General features: G+C 36.7%; 1 protein-coding gene across 1 annotated transcript; it reads left to right on the plus strand.

Annotated features, from left to right (window-relative positions):
- Positions 1 to 920: 920 nt before the first annotated feature.
- LOC117114037 (hemocyte protein-glutamine gamma-glutamyltransferase-like) lies at positions 921 to 14562 on the plus strand. Its single transcript, XM_033257568.1, has 13 exons — positions 921 to 1103; positions 1922 to 2182; positions 4266 to 4384; positions 4929 to 5036; positions 5900 to 6074; positions 6885 to 7023; positions 8597 to 8700; positions 9214 to 9350; positions 9468 to 9579; positions 10548 to 10829; positions 11141 to 11301; positions 11971 to 12107; positions 12691 to 14562. Exons 1-13 carry the CDS (start codon positions 1034 to 1036, stop codon positions 12833 to 12835), a joined length of 1950 nt encoding a protein of 649 aa, XP_033113459.1. The 5' UTR covers positions 921 to 1033; the 3' UTR covers positions 12836 to 14562.
- The last annotated feature ends 236 nt before the right edge of the window (positions 14563 to 14798 follow it).

Below are 14798 nucleotides of genomic sequence, written 5' to 3' on the forward strand. Positions count from 1 at the left end.
GTATTAGCCTTTTCAAGATAGCATAGGCTTCTCTTACAGTATATACGCTATACATGAATTTCAAAAAAGCAAAATAAATTAAAAACAAGCTTGGTTTATACAGTAGTTTATGTAATTCAATGTCAGTTAAATACACTCCATGATTGTGTTGTGGCCGTAACAGTGGCCATATTCATTATTCTATAGTACAAATTCACAACATTTACAGCACTCATTTTGAAAAGAATCTCCCACCTCCTTTACTTTGCAAAAGTAGCCTCGAAAAGAAGCCCATCTTGAAAAGAAGCCCATCTAAAGTTCGCAAAAAAAAAATTCAATTCGAGGTTTTACGGTATTTGGTTGCCCTCATTGTATCTTAACTGGGGAGCTGAAATACAAGGTACTATAACGCACGGTCTTTTAAATGAGACATTCAAGTCGTTTGTCCCTTGTGCAATATGGTCGATGTGCATATTAAAGAAATAATACTCTTAAAAAAAAAAGAGTAGGGCATTGTCTTCCGGTGTACAGCCCAATTCACCACCAGAGGGTAGGGACCCACGGACGCACTGGAAACAGGAGTGGCGCCAGGACTTGCTTATCGTGGGTGGGGGAGGGGTTGTTTCCGACGAGAGCATAGTGGGCGTGGTTGGGCATCGCTCAAGTACGGTAGTCCATTGGAGCGCCAGAAAAATTTGAAAATTTAGGGGTTTTTAAGGCTTATTTAATCGATTTTAGAGTCTACTAATATATAGAAAATACATAATTATAATTGTTTTTCTCCATGAAGAACTGTGACTGGAAACAACCATTTGTCCTAAGAGATTGTAGGACAAATGTTAGATAATACTATTGCCGTTTTCCCTAAGCTGTTGGACCTAATTTTTATACATAAAAAAGCAATATCTTTTTTGAATATATTATTTAATTTTTTTTCTCAGCAGCTCCACTGGAAGCTATCTCATATGATCTAAGATACGATGAAAACCAGCGCGCGCATCACACCGACAAATACGAGAACAAGGAATTAGTTTTAAGGAGAGGGCAACACTTCATGGTGAATCTTGTTTTCGGGAGGGCGTTCGATGCTACCAAAGATAAAATATCAGCCGAACTCCGATGGGGTAAATATTCCATACGTTATTGTCTACCATTGATTATGTGTTTATTCATTCCGGTATAAACAAAATGTAACAATTTTAATTGTTTATTTATGTGATGCAAATGAATAATCTGATTGTATTACCGGTATTACATATTACAGAGGTGATACATATTCATTTTACGAGAAGGTTGTCGATTAACATTAAAAAAACATTTTTTTATTGGTTTGGCTGTCTATGTAAATTGTGTTTGCAATCTTTTATTCAATTTTAATTAATGTGTTTTTATATGCTTTTTTTATCTCTTCCGTTTTATCATTTTATTTTGGTTTTATGTCTGGTGCTGTGTTTCTTTTCTTTGTGTTGTGAATTTCTTTAATTTTGGTGTTTTTTAACTGTATAACTATTTTTGTAATACATTCATATACAGCCTTTTGGCTGTTTGTTTGTAATTTCTGAGTATTTTGTGTCTGAATCTGAATAAATTACTTTGAATGAAACATTATAATACATTCTTCTAATCAGTTTCACCCGAACATCCGGTAGACCATCAGACATTTGTCTGTCGGATGAAACGTTATTTCATGACAGCTGTCGGTCATTAATTTACGTAGCTGATATATTTCACTCCCATATATTTAATTAGGTATTTAGACATGAAATTGATATGCAGTACTGTATATAAAAAAAAGCCCGTAATGTTAGCTCATTGGCTAACTGACAGAGTAACTCTCATAAACATTAATGTGATCCGAGCGTGTATAGAAACAGTGGATGCTTGCTTACCGTAGTGGATATACTAACACAATATATATTACTTTTTATGTTGTTTATTTCAGGACCACTTCCAAAGGTATCGGACGGTACACGTGTTGTTCTTCCCACCCTCACAGAAGTGCCAGCACCTGACTTCGATGATTGGGGTGTACATGTTACCAGTGCTACTGGAGACCAGGTGTCACTTGCTATATATATCCGATCTGACAGTCTGATCGGAAATTTTGAATTGGTACTCTTCTCCGAGCTGGTTAAGGATGGCACGAGGAAGGCAAAGCATGTCAGTGATGGCATCTACATCCTTTTTAATCCTTGGAGCGAACGTAAGTACAGTAGTATCTGTATTATCATAGTATTATCAGTAGTAGTAGTAGTAGTAGTATCTTAATAATACATAATAATTATAATACAGGTATTTATAACCTCTAATCCAGGGGTGGGCATAAACATCGGTTGGAGGGCCAAATCGAATTTTTGACTTAACATGGAGGGTCGCACCCAAACTTTGATGTTTACGTGTGCTTCAAAAAACCTTCATGCACTGCTTTTATACCATTTTATTCTCAGTTTTTGCATTATTTTTTTACAGATGATCGTTGTCGGGCCGTAAGAAACAAGGTGGTTTCTAGTCAAAATATTTGGCGGGCCCCACACATAGGGTTTTTAATTCATTTTCGCTGGCCGCAAAAAAATCCCTGTGGCAGTGGCGTATCTATAATACCCGATTCACACGTACAAAAATCTTACCAAATGTAACAAAATGTAACCAAAAGTAACATTTTACGGCACGTGTGAAAGTACCTCCGTGTAATATCCTTGTAAAATCTCGGAGCGTCTCGGTAAAACTCTTTACCGTGATTTTTGGGGGTCGACTGGGGGGGGGGGGGGGTGCGTGCGCCCCATCCCCCACCACCGCGCTCCCCCTAGATACGCCACTGCCCACGGGCCGCACTTGCCCTCATGTGCTCTAATCCATAGACATTAGTAATCATCAGTAGCGAAACATATGGAATACTCCCCAGGGAGCTGAGTATGCGTTCCATATCTGCTTGATCCAATTACTTGATAATGTTAAGCACTTATAGAGGCCTTGTTGACATTAAGGGCAAGTCTTAACATTTATAACAGAATTCATAAATTAACTAACTGCTATACTAGCGGATGACAAAATACACCCTATGCCCCGCCCCTTGGATATTGTTGCTAAGGTCCCACAAAACGACAGCATATGCGAACACGTGCGTTTGTGGAACAACGTGCGGCGCTTGTTCTGATTGGTCAGTTATTTAGTTTGATTGACATTCCTGAAAATAATGTCCATTGTTTTAATTCCAGGTATACGGTATATATTATTTATAGGCAGTGGATGTTAAGCAGATAAACGCCTTTTTGTTTACACGTGAGAATAATCTCACGGTGTTTTTTCTTATGATTAGTTAGGGCTCCAAACCTATAGGATACCGGTATGCACACTGCGTTGTAAAGCCTGGTTTCCATTGAATCACTACACAGTCGCTACAGCGATTTTTACTGCAATCCTTGCACTTTAAATTACTGTCCCGACGCAATCGGGAATGCTCCTTGACCAATCAGCGTCGCCAAATAAGTCGGCGATAACGTGTTGCGTTTTTTTTTTGTTTTTTTGTTTTTTTTATAGAAACCAGACTTTAGACCGACAGCCAACGATTCCATACCGTCCGTGATTGTTCTTGATGTGACGTTGTCTGCTGATGGTCCACACTACCAATTTTTTTTGTGACAAAAATGAATGTGGCATCAGAGGTGGCGCTAGAATTTGCCCGACGGGGGAACCGAGGTCCCCGACGTGGGGGGGGGGGGGGGGGGGGGGGGCGATGCCCCCGACAAGGGGTAAAATCTACCCGACGAAAGCATAGTGGGCGTGGTCGAGCTTCGGTTAAAAGGCTACGAAAGTGGTCCAGGGGGAAAAGCCCCCGAAAATGTTGACAATTTAGCGGTTTCAAAGGCTTATTTAATCGATGTTAGAGTCTACTAATATGAAGAAAATACATTTATTTTTTTTCCTCCCCGACGAATTGTGCGTTTTTTCCCCGAATTGTGGCACCCGGCTCCCCGCTGGCGCTCTCCTGTGTGGCATGACCGTATTTGGGTGTAATATGACATCATCCAGCCCATATAATGGGACGTCACACACATTTGTCCCACAGCATTTGCTGTGTAACAGCCCACACCTCGTCGTCGCGTTACGTTCTCCATCGCGCGTAGTGCGTGCTCATCTTAAGTCTGTAAAAATACAATATTTCTTATGTATAACAAATCAACAACAACATGTGTAATGTACACCATAGATATGTATTATAAAGCGATATACAGTGAATAATTTAAATCCCGCACTTGGACTTTAGCATAGCTTACTTGAATCGATAGATGATGATGTGTACATGCACAGTGAAGAGGAAAGACAGGAATATGTCCTGAATGATCAGGGAATGTATTTCTACGGTTCAATGAAGAGTGTCGGTAGCTCCAGATGGTACTTTGGACAGGTATGTAGATCTGGTGCTGTTTCGGATTATTTATGTTACATTTTTGCTAAGTCTTTCATTGAAGTCTCCATCTCATGACGTGATTATAATTGTTTCAGCTTAATTGATAGAAAAAGTAATCCTTAAATATCCGTAAATTTACAGCATAGCTTCTTAAAAAGGTCCTTAAAAATAATTTTCCTGGACGTTTATCTGAAATAATCGCGACGTTTCACATACTAGTTTTGACAATTTAGGGTTCCAATTAAGGCTTATTTGATGTATCTCTATAGTCTAGTATTATAGTACTAGTACGTAAAATACATAGACTTATATATTTTTTCTTTTGCCCGAAGAATTGTGTTTTCCTCTCCGACTGTGTGTGTGGGGGGGGGGGGGTTGGAACAGTTCTCGTAGTGCAACCCCTGATTTCAGATAATAATATCTCACCTTACAGACACTTTATAACAACGTTCCCAGTTTTAGTAAAAATGTTTTCTATAGAAAAATACGTATTTATAATGTTATTTCTGACTAAATAGCTAAATATGTTTTACTCAATTAGTTTGAAGACTTCGTCTTGGAGTGTGTATTTGAACTGCTTTCGCAATCAAGATTGAAGAATCGGTCGTTTAGTGATCCCGTATTCGTTGCTCGTATGCTTTCATCACTGGTATTATTATTATTATTATTATTATTGTATACTTATATAGCGCATATCAAACTTCTTACCACGTTTTGTTATGATTTAATATCGTTCTCTAATTTGTTTGATTTGGTCAAAGGTCATCAGCACAATTATATAGTGAGTCTTTGACAGTCTCTCTTGGATTACCTATGAAACTATTAAACGGAGTTATTAATTATTAGATTCCAAGATCAAGCGTTTTTTTTTTTTTGTTTATATTCAATATTGAACGATCTAACAACTTGCTATATTCATTTCATGGTAATCTAATACAGTACATTATATTGTAAAGTGAGCATTTCTAACTGTTGTCAGACAGCAGTGGTGGACCAATGGGGCCCAGGTGACAGAAGGGCGCTGTGTGATTGGCACACATGAAAATCCTAAACCAGCTTACCATGGACTATTTATAATAGCCTACTAATGTTGTAACAATTAAAGCCTATGTACAACAAAATGTGTAACAATTAAAGCCTATGTACAACAAAATTTGGTACAATGGTGTAATTTTAAGATTGGGAATTATTGAAAACAATCCTCAAATAATTAAAAATTACATTATTAAGGACATCAATGGCGGATCCAGGAACCCAGTGAGGGATTTTCACAGATGGAGGGTCTATACTAGGCTACTATTAGCCCCACCTTGGTTAGGGCTAAGGGAAGAAAACTTATGATTATGCCATCCCTAGAGGCCGGAAATGGCACTCTTAGACTCAAAATTCTTCTCAATTTTCTTCTCAATTATTGTTTTTAAATTTGAAATACTTGGGGAAAGCTTTTAAAATGTATAAGTGCTGCAATGCTTAATCGAGTAGACCTATCTAGGGTATTTTTTTTTTATATAGATGAATTCGTTAGATAATGATGGTGTTCTTGTCGGGAACTGGAGTGGCGATTACGAGGGTGGTACCGAACCGACCGCCTGGACCAGTAGTTCTGCTATTATCGAAGAATTCTACAAAACCAAGTTGCCTGTGATGTTCGGCCAATGCTGGGTGTTTGCCGCACTTCTTACAACAGGTAGGCAACGTGATAGGCTGATAACCAATGGGGGATCCAAGAATTAAAAGGAGCCCAGAGAGTCACCTTTACAGATAGAGGATTTTGAACAATTCAGCACCACCATGGTTGGGGCTGAGACATAAAAAACATTTATGATTATGGCACCTCAGTCATGGCCGAAAATGGCACTCTCAGACTTAATTTTTTTTCTCTATTTTAAAAAATGATTTTGACAAATCGATGATTTCAACATGCGCTTGCCGTCACCAGAATCCCAACATTGAACAATGATATGGTTTTTATGTTGGTAAATGTGTTCGTCATTTTAATGCCAATGATTAAGATTTCGATCGTGTGTACGTAGGAGGAATATCCAATTAGGCCTACATGTTAATTAATGTTATTACCACTATCAGTGACGCAACCAGGGGGATTTATGAGACCGGGGCAATTACTGTATTACTTTGTCATTGTGCTTTAACGACGAAATAAATGATATGATATCAGTGGCGGGTCTGTTTCACTGATGGAGAATACCACTTCAGTCCCACCATGGTTGGGGTTGAGGTAAGACAATTTCTGATTATGACACCTCTAGACTGCTGGAAATGGCACTCACCGACTTTAAATTTGAATATAATTTCTGTTTGTCTCCACTTTAATCCGTCACTGGATGTATGATACAGTTGATGTCAGAGACACAATTATGCTGTTATATGTATCAACAAAACTCTTTTGCATCAGGGTGCTAGAGTTAGACCGCCGCCCGAGAGCGCATAGGCGTTACGCCACTGACCATCAAATTTTACAATTATTTTTTTTTTTCAGTGTATAGGGCAATTGGTATACCAGCACGTAACGTTTGCAATACTGGCTCGGCCCACGATACCGACTTTAACTGTCTCGTTGACAAGCACTACGACAGTAACGGGCAGCCAATGCCGGAACTTGACGAAGATAGCATTTGGTAGGCTCGGATTATTATAATATTAGTATCCTTATATTAATCTACAAACGTCTGTCGAAATATGAGCAAACGTTTCCTGTAGAATGATACTGTAATTTACTCCAACAGCCTCGTATATCGTAACACAAATAGACATGTCAGTAGTTAGAATGTTTGTTGGCAAGTCGGATGTTTATTATATTACAGATGTGACAAAACAGGGCTGGGTTCTGAGCACAATGCTTTCTTTAGGCAGTACGATTTGTTAATGAACATTTCAGTAGCTGCATCATTGGTGAAGGTCAATACGAATATTATTCTGTGCGCTGATTATTATTTACAGCATTGCACGCGAGCTATTAGGATATCTGCTATGATATTTTGCATTTCAATGATTTTTTACATTCTGTGGCGAAGAACATTCCGATTAAGCCTACTGTCTATGTTAAGCTAATATTGTGGAAGCATGCGACGCAGAAGGCATTGGGATTTTAATCAGGGGGTTGTGGGTTCGAGACCGACGATAGTCACAATCTATCTGCCCTTGACCAAGATACTATCAACTTCCCCCAGGAGTATAAATGGGTACATGGTGGTAGGTGAATGACTGGGAATACAATTTCATAACTAAGAATACTCTAGGGAAGCGCATTAATGGACCTTTCATGGGGTGTCAGTCAAACTTGACAACTGACCCAGAGCAAGGCTAGGAATACGCGCGTGTCCTGAAACACACGTGTTCCACAAAGGCACGTATTTGCGTAAGTTTTTACACTGTCTTTGTGGGACCTTAGGAGCAGTAGCCTAACCGAGGGGTAGAGCTAAGCGCAAAGGTCTATTGGGGATGTGGTGGGGAGTGATATAAGCTTTTCAGACCTTCAGTTGTGCCTAATAAAAACATTTTAGCCTACTCATTTTATATGGTAAAATGGATTTTGATTATCCAGTTTTTCCAAACACCTCCTCCCCTGCCCAAATGTGTCTGAATACTAAGTTATTTTTGTACCATATTCTTAAACAAAGCCAACCGATACTGTTGCAGTATAGTATAGTATAACAATACCATGTTTTCTCGATTCGACACTATAATTTTATGAGGTCAATCTAGACTTAAGTAATTCAACTTAGACACGCAGCTGTTGCTGCATAATTGGGCATAACATTAGCTATATCCATTATCATTATCTTCACTTTCAATTTCAGTTTCATATTTACCACAACCTTCGTCTCATCTCCATCTTCATATTAATCAAAATCAACTCAATTATATTTTTTCATGATAATTTATTCATTTGTTATTTTTTCAACATGAAATTTGTTCAAGCATTAAATCTAACCTTCGTATAATAATTTTTCTATAGTGTACTATGCGGAGCTCTACTAATTGCTTATTTTAAATCTGTTCATCTTCATTAACACCTTCATCTTCATCCATCATCACTTCGTCTGTTCTTTACACCTGTTATCATATATATATTTTTTTTAGTGATAAACAAAAAAAAATTGATCTCTGTTCAAATAAATCATTTATCAAAATTTGTAATATATAGTGTTGTGTCTGACTTTATGTCTGTCTGTGTTATGATTAATAAAGGAATTTTCATTGCTGGGTTGATGCTTGGATGGCTCGACCTGATTTGCCGTCTGGATATGGAGGCTGGCAAGCTCTCGATGCGACTCCTCAGGAAACTAGTTTTGGTTTGTATTTACGTACTCCAGTTATTTTTATTTCAGTGTTTCAAAAACGTGTCAAATATAAGTGCATTATTATTCATATCTGTCAGATTAATAATGTTGGTTATGGTTGTGATACCTTATTGAAAAGTAATGATATATTAATTATTGTTCTTAGATTTTAAGTAGCCATGTTATTTTGTCAAATTTATTGCAGTCCAATGGTTTGTTTTTAATTATTAACCATTAAACCTATACAGTACTGTACATATTTTTTAATCGGAAATTTACCAAACGCTACAACTTTCATACTCAACAAAGTGTGTCTTTGCTGAGGTTAACGCATGATGGCTAAATGGAAGTTTGATAAAGATTTTGGTTTATGGTTGTGATAATGAAATTAATGATATACAGTATTGATTATTTTTCTAATTATTGTTCTTTCATTTTAAGTAGCCATATTATTATATCAATTTATTGTTGTCCGATGATTTGTTTTCTATTATTAACTAGTAAACCTATATATACATTAATCAGGAATTTACCAGATGGGTCCAGCTCCCTTGATCGCCATTAGGAAGGGGCATGTCCAACTTTCATACGACACAAAGTTTGTCTTTGCTGAGGTTAACGCTACGACGGTGAAATGGAAGTTTGATAAAGATTTAAGTAAGGTAAGTACGTGACATTATCGGCAATTTCCACAACAATTTACCTTTATCAAAGTAAGCATCTTTATCAATAATAATAATATCAATATTGGTAAACTAATATCAATGTATTCATTGTAGCCCCCAACGCCGTTTGACATTGATGAGGCAGTAGTTGGATACATGGTCGTTACTAAGGCTGTAGGGAAGTTTGAAAAGTTCGAAATCACAGATCAGTACAAACCAGAAGAAGGTAATGTAAAGTTAAATTCTTTTTTACCATGTCTAAATAAATAACCTCTTTTTCACCTTTAATTGTTGAAAATAATGACGTACGCAAAGGTAAATACGAAATATAGGGATATAGTTCTATAATTAGTCCTACTGTAGGTGAGCATATTAGGTTGTCTAAATAGATTGTTAGACCATATTATTTGAAAGCGTTTGTATTTCAACAGCTTTAGGAGCAGTGGCGGCACCAGCGGGGGACAGGGGATTAAGTCCCCCCACCGGACAGGTCAAGCCCCCCACCCCCGCCGGACAGAACTCGTCGGGCAGTCAGACAATAAAACGTACGGTATAATAGGCGCACACCAAGCCAGCACATGTCTGTCACAGTTTGAGAGTGCCATTTCCGGCCATCCAGAGGTTGTTATTCCTAAAGAAAATCTCATTTGGGAGGGGAACCCCACTAAACTCCTTTCCCCAGCGTGAGCCTACGAGCTCAAGTCCCCCCGTCGGACAACTTAGCCACCCGGAATATATATCCTAGAGCTGCCACTGTTTAGAAGTACTGTTGGACTCCTGTTGTCATGAAAATTCAATTCTCTCAAAATGAAAATAAAGCCAGGTACATCTGCGCCAGACTGTAGTCCGCCGACCTGATTTTGTGGAGGCTTGCGCACTGCGCGCAAGCCTCCACGGTTCAGGTTCTTAAACGGGTCTTAAGGTAAGTCAGTCATAATACCGAAGTAAGCAGACGGCGTCCCGTCGCCAAGTGCTCACGCCCGAACGATCCTCGTAATATGCAGTGCGTGCCCGGAATTACGTCATATTAAGTTTAGCCTGGTTTTCATAAAATCCCACGCTATCGCAGACAAGTTGGTGAGGCCGGTTGCCCGGTCGAATCAGACAGCCTTCCCGATTGCCTCAGGGACAGCCACTTATTGTTAAAAAATTCGTCAATAAATGTTAAATTAACGAATATAATCTTTTGTGCAGGTTCGGTTAGCGAATATTTTACTCTACGTAATGTCAACAAATATGTCAGTGACGTCAAAAAGCTGTTTCGTGATATCAAGAAAGATGTGCAAGTGGAATTGGTCACACCAGAAGATGTCATGATTGGTCAAGATGTTGAGCTGGTTGTGCTCCTACACAGTGAGAGTGATGAGAAGCGTTCCGCTGGAGTCTCTGTCACGGCCGATTCAGTTTACTACACTGGAGTCCGAGCGAAAGAGGTTAAACGAGATTTGGAGCTGATTAAGCTTGCCTCACATGGAGGTACACTACAATATAAGTTTACGCTGTTATAAAATCAGAATAGAATGATTGATGAACGCAGGGAACAACAAGGCCCAGGATTCAGTAGGGACCACTAAATTTTAATTTTCAACTTTCAATACATATAAACCTGTCTCTTATACACATCTAGATGTGTATAAGAGACAGAAACCAGAAGAAGGTAATGTAAAGTTAAATTATTTTTTACCATGTCTAAATAAATAACCTCTTTTTCACCTTTAATTGTTGAAAATAATGACGTACGCAAAGGTAAATACGAAATATAGGGATATAGTTCTATAATTAGTCAGATGGTGAATACCGCCTAAAAATAACAGCACAAGAATACCTGCACAACCTTGTCGACCACGCGGGAATTCGCTTTTCCATTAGTGTCTTGATGCTGGAGACTGAACAGTTGTACACTAAGGGCATTGACTATAAACTCAAGAAGCCGACAATTACTGTTACGGTTTGTTTATGTACTTATTTTCAGTCTAATCAATGAGTGACTCAGAACTTACTGAATGAGAAATACTAATCTGTGATGGATGATCTATAAACCCAGTCTTGTTATAATGCTTAGTTAGAGAATTAAGTGGTTTTTTTAGTCCATGAGAAAAGTATTTGCTGAAATTGGAATGTGGAAACCTCCAAACATAAGGCTACCTCTCCACTTTTCCACCTAGTATTAGGTACAATTCATATTCGTGTAGTAGCTTCACGTAGTATCAACTGTGCATGTCTATGTCAAAGGTCAAACAAATCACACCGCGTATGTATCTTCTGTATCTGTATAAGTTTTTGATTAGTCAAAACAAAAAGATCAAAAACTCTTAAGTATAACACCTTATAAACACTCAGACGAGTGTTGGTTTTATAATTTGATCCTAATATTTGCCATGAAGAATTGAAAGTAAATGAGCGCCATTAACTATATAACATTCTATGAGATGTTGTATATGGATTATATATCTTCTTTCTATTGGTCTATATGTGATCTGTGGAGTAGTGGTTTGCTGATCCCTATAATGCATTCGCGGAGAGCGTATTGTAGGCATTGGCTGCAGTTGCCCAGCTAAACTATAGGCCCCTACTATTTATAAAGTTAATATGTTGTTTAACACATGATTTTTTCTAGGCACCAGCAACTGTTTCTAAAGGAGCAAAGTTTGTTGCTAAGGCTACGTTTACTAATCCGTTGAACATCAAGTTGCAGAGCTGTTATTTCAACTTTGACGGATCAGCGATCGTTGGATACAAGAAGCAACCATTTAGGTAGTTAATATTTTGTATAAGAGACGGTTATTACAAAACAAAATAAAAGTATTAAAATCGCAACCAATGACATAAGAGGCCGTATGTAAATTGGCTAATTTGTATGATTTCATGGGAACGGTTCCACGTCCTCATTAATACTAATTAAGGACATATCTGTCATACATTACGTATAATTTGAAGTAGGCGGAGCCAATTTGTTAAATTGTGGTTAACATTTTGGCAAACCGAAATTGCTAAATTAGAATATTTATTTATTTGTAGTAAAGAATATAAACATCTATTTCTGAGTATAAGCCTACTTTCTTTACAAAGTCAGAATATTATATATACATTAAATATTAAATTTCAAAAAAAATTATTTAGAAAAGAGGAGGAGGTTGAATACAACGATATACGGTTATTACTGAAATGATGAATATAAAGGGAGTGGTGAGCAGCAACATTTGGAAATTGTGCTTTTAGGTGGTTTCTTATTCGCCGTAGAGGGCGTGTTTTTTACATTCCAGCACCTTGAGCCTTCGGAATATTAACGAGTTTATCGTTCTTATTAATTTGGTAATATATCTATTTTTACATCCAGGAATGTGAATCCCGGTGAGACGGTCAGCTACGAGACGGAAGTGACTGCCAAACAAAAGCTAGGCGTGAAAGATGTTATTGTCACATTCACATCAGCGGATCTGATCGGTGTGGGCGGCGATGTGGATATTACCATCGTTAATTAGTATAGGCCTATAGATGTAACAGAGGCATAAAGATACAACGTTACCTCTTCATGGTCTTGAGAAAGCTCGCTAAAAAATTAATTTTAAAATTGAATTGCTCGTTTTTAATAAGTATAGGCCTAGCTATAACAGAGGCAATACACCAGTACCGTCTTTAGTACTGAAATCTTATAAAGCTCACTTAAAGTGATAATTTTAAACAACTAAACTACTCTTAACTTTTAATTTGTTCGGGATTGAAAAAATTCATCTTTTATAGATTAAAAGGAAAAAAATAATATACTGATTTTGTGATGAATAAAAAAAGAGGTTAAAATTTTAAAATACTACGGTAAAATACAACACACAAAAATGTACTCCAGATCATAAAATTAATGGAGAAAATATAAAAAGTAATTTGCAGGAAGTAAAACGAAATTGAATCGATAATTGAGATTAATTACACATTTTGATGGAGTATGGTGGATAGTAAATATAAAACATGAGTTGCAAGAGTAACATATATATTTGAGTTCTTGACTAAGCAGACATAACTGCTGACTAGTATTGCATATTCATTGATAAAGAGATTCATTGCACATTCTTATGGGGTATGGGATGAATGAGTTTAGATATTTGCTGATGATTGGAGACATATTTTTTGTATTACTAATTTATAATTTTACTTCTAAGATGTAATTATTTCTGTTTGTCTTTTTCACTCGTAGAGCTCCTAGTTTTAAAACAAATTTGAATTTAAAACATTTATTTGCTAGGAATCAAGATTCAAGATCCAATTTATTCGGTCCAATAAAATGGAAATAACATTTCATTTCATTTGAAAATTTGAAATATTTAAAATACAAAATGTGTTTTGTATTAGTTTTACATAGTAGAAAATCAATCATATGCACTTCTGAAAGAAACGTAAGATTAGGTGTTTATTTATTTGTTTATTTATTTGACTTCACATAGGCAAAATACAATAAAATATCAATGACATGAAAGATTGCCAGTGATGGGAAAAGACCAACAGGTGAACAAAACGTCAAAATAATACGTCAGAACATGTTATTATGATGGCAATGAAGATACGGTACGGTAAAGTTTTAATAATATGTGCTTTTTTAAGTAAGTGTCTTTTAAAATGACGGACACGCCAGTGATATAAATGTTAAAGATATTTACTGATGATTAGAAACATATATTTTTTTTAAATATTGAATATCACTGCGTCTCTTTACGTATTTATTTATTGACAGTGATTTGTAACACCGATCTTAGACGAATTCATAATTCTGATTGGCTATTATTATCATAAACCAACCAATATGCATACAATAATTCACTTTTTCCTGATTAGTTGTTTATCCACAGAATGTCACGCTAAATTTGATTTCAAGATAATTATAAAGTATTATATTATAGATTATTAAGTTTATTTATAATAAATTGTATTACAAAATGTAGATATTTTATCAGAACGTGTATCTCAATCATTTGCCTTCGTAATATCCACGAAGACTATTTTAATTGTTTACTGGGAGAACGTGTTCCGGTAGTGTAAATGTATATTTTCTTTATTTAAAATAGTTTATGAAGATCTTCCAAAATTTCAGAGACCTAAACGTCATTTGCTCATTTGCTTTGTTTGCTAATAGTATTCACTCAGCTTATGTGTATAGGTTAATTACCGAACAGTGTTGTAGTCGAATGATTCGTTTCAATAACATGCTCGTCATTTTGCAGATTTTATTGAATTTGCTTGGAACTGATTCACCTATCAAATACAATTATATACATCATGCCACTCATCATAAAAATAATGGTGTAAGATTAATACTACAACTTGCCATACCAAACACTCAAAACTCATTTTTTGCGCTGACATGTTTTTTTTTTAAATCTCAACTAAATGAATGCACTCGTCTCTCTAAAGGCATGCAGTTAAAATATATCGTGTATCGTGTATCAGTCGGGAACG

Source organism: Anneissia japonica, unplaced genomic scaffold (assembly GCF_011630105.1).
Source record: "Anneissia japonica isolate Jap-2015-1 unplaced genomic scaffold, ASM1163010v1 scaffold288208_len475333_cov186, whole genome shotgun sequence".
In the NCBI taxonomy this organism is placed as follows: domain Eukaryota; kingdom Metazoa; phylum Echinodermata; class Crinoidea; order Comatulida; family Comatulidae; genus Anneissia; species Anneissia japonica.

What these genes read in the sequence shown, in the direction of transcription:
- LOC117114037 (XM_033257568.1), top strand. Translation starts at nt 1,034, where the DNA reads ATGGTGAATCTTGTTTTCGGGAGGGCGTTCGATGCTACCAAAGATAAA. An exon ending in CTCGTATGCTTTCATCACTG is followed by an intron (nt 5,037 to 5,899) that starts GTATTATTATTA and finishes TTTTTTATATAG; the next exon opens with ATGAATTCGTTAGATAATGA. An exon ending in CTTGACGAAGATAGCATTTG is followed by an intron (nt 7,024 to 8,596) that starts GTAGGCTCGGAT and finishes TGATTAATAAAG; the next exon opens with GAATTTTCATTGCTGGGTTG.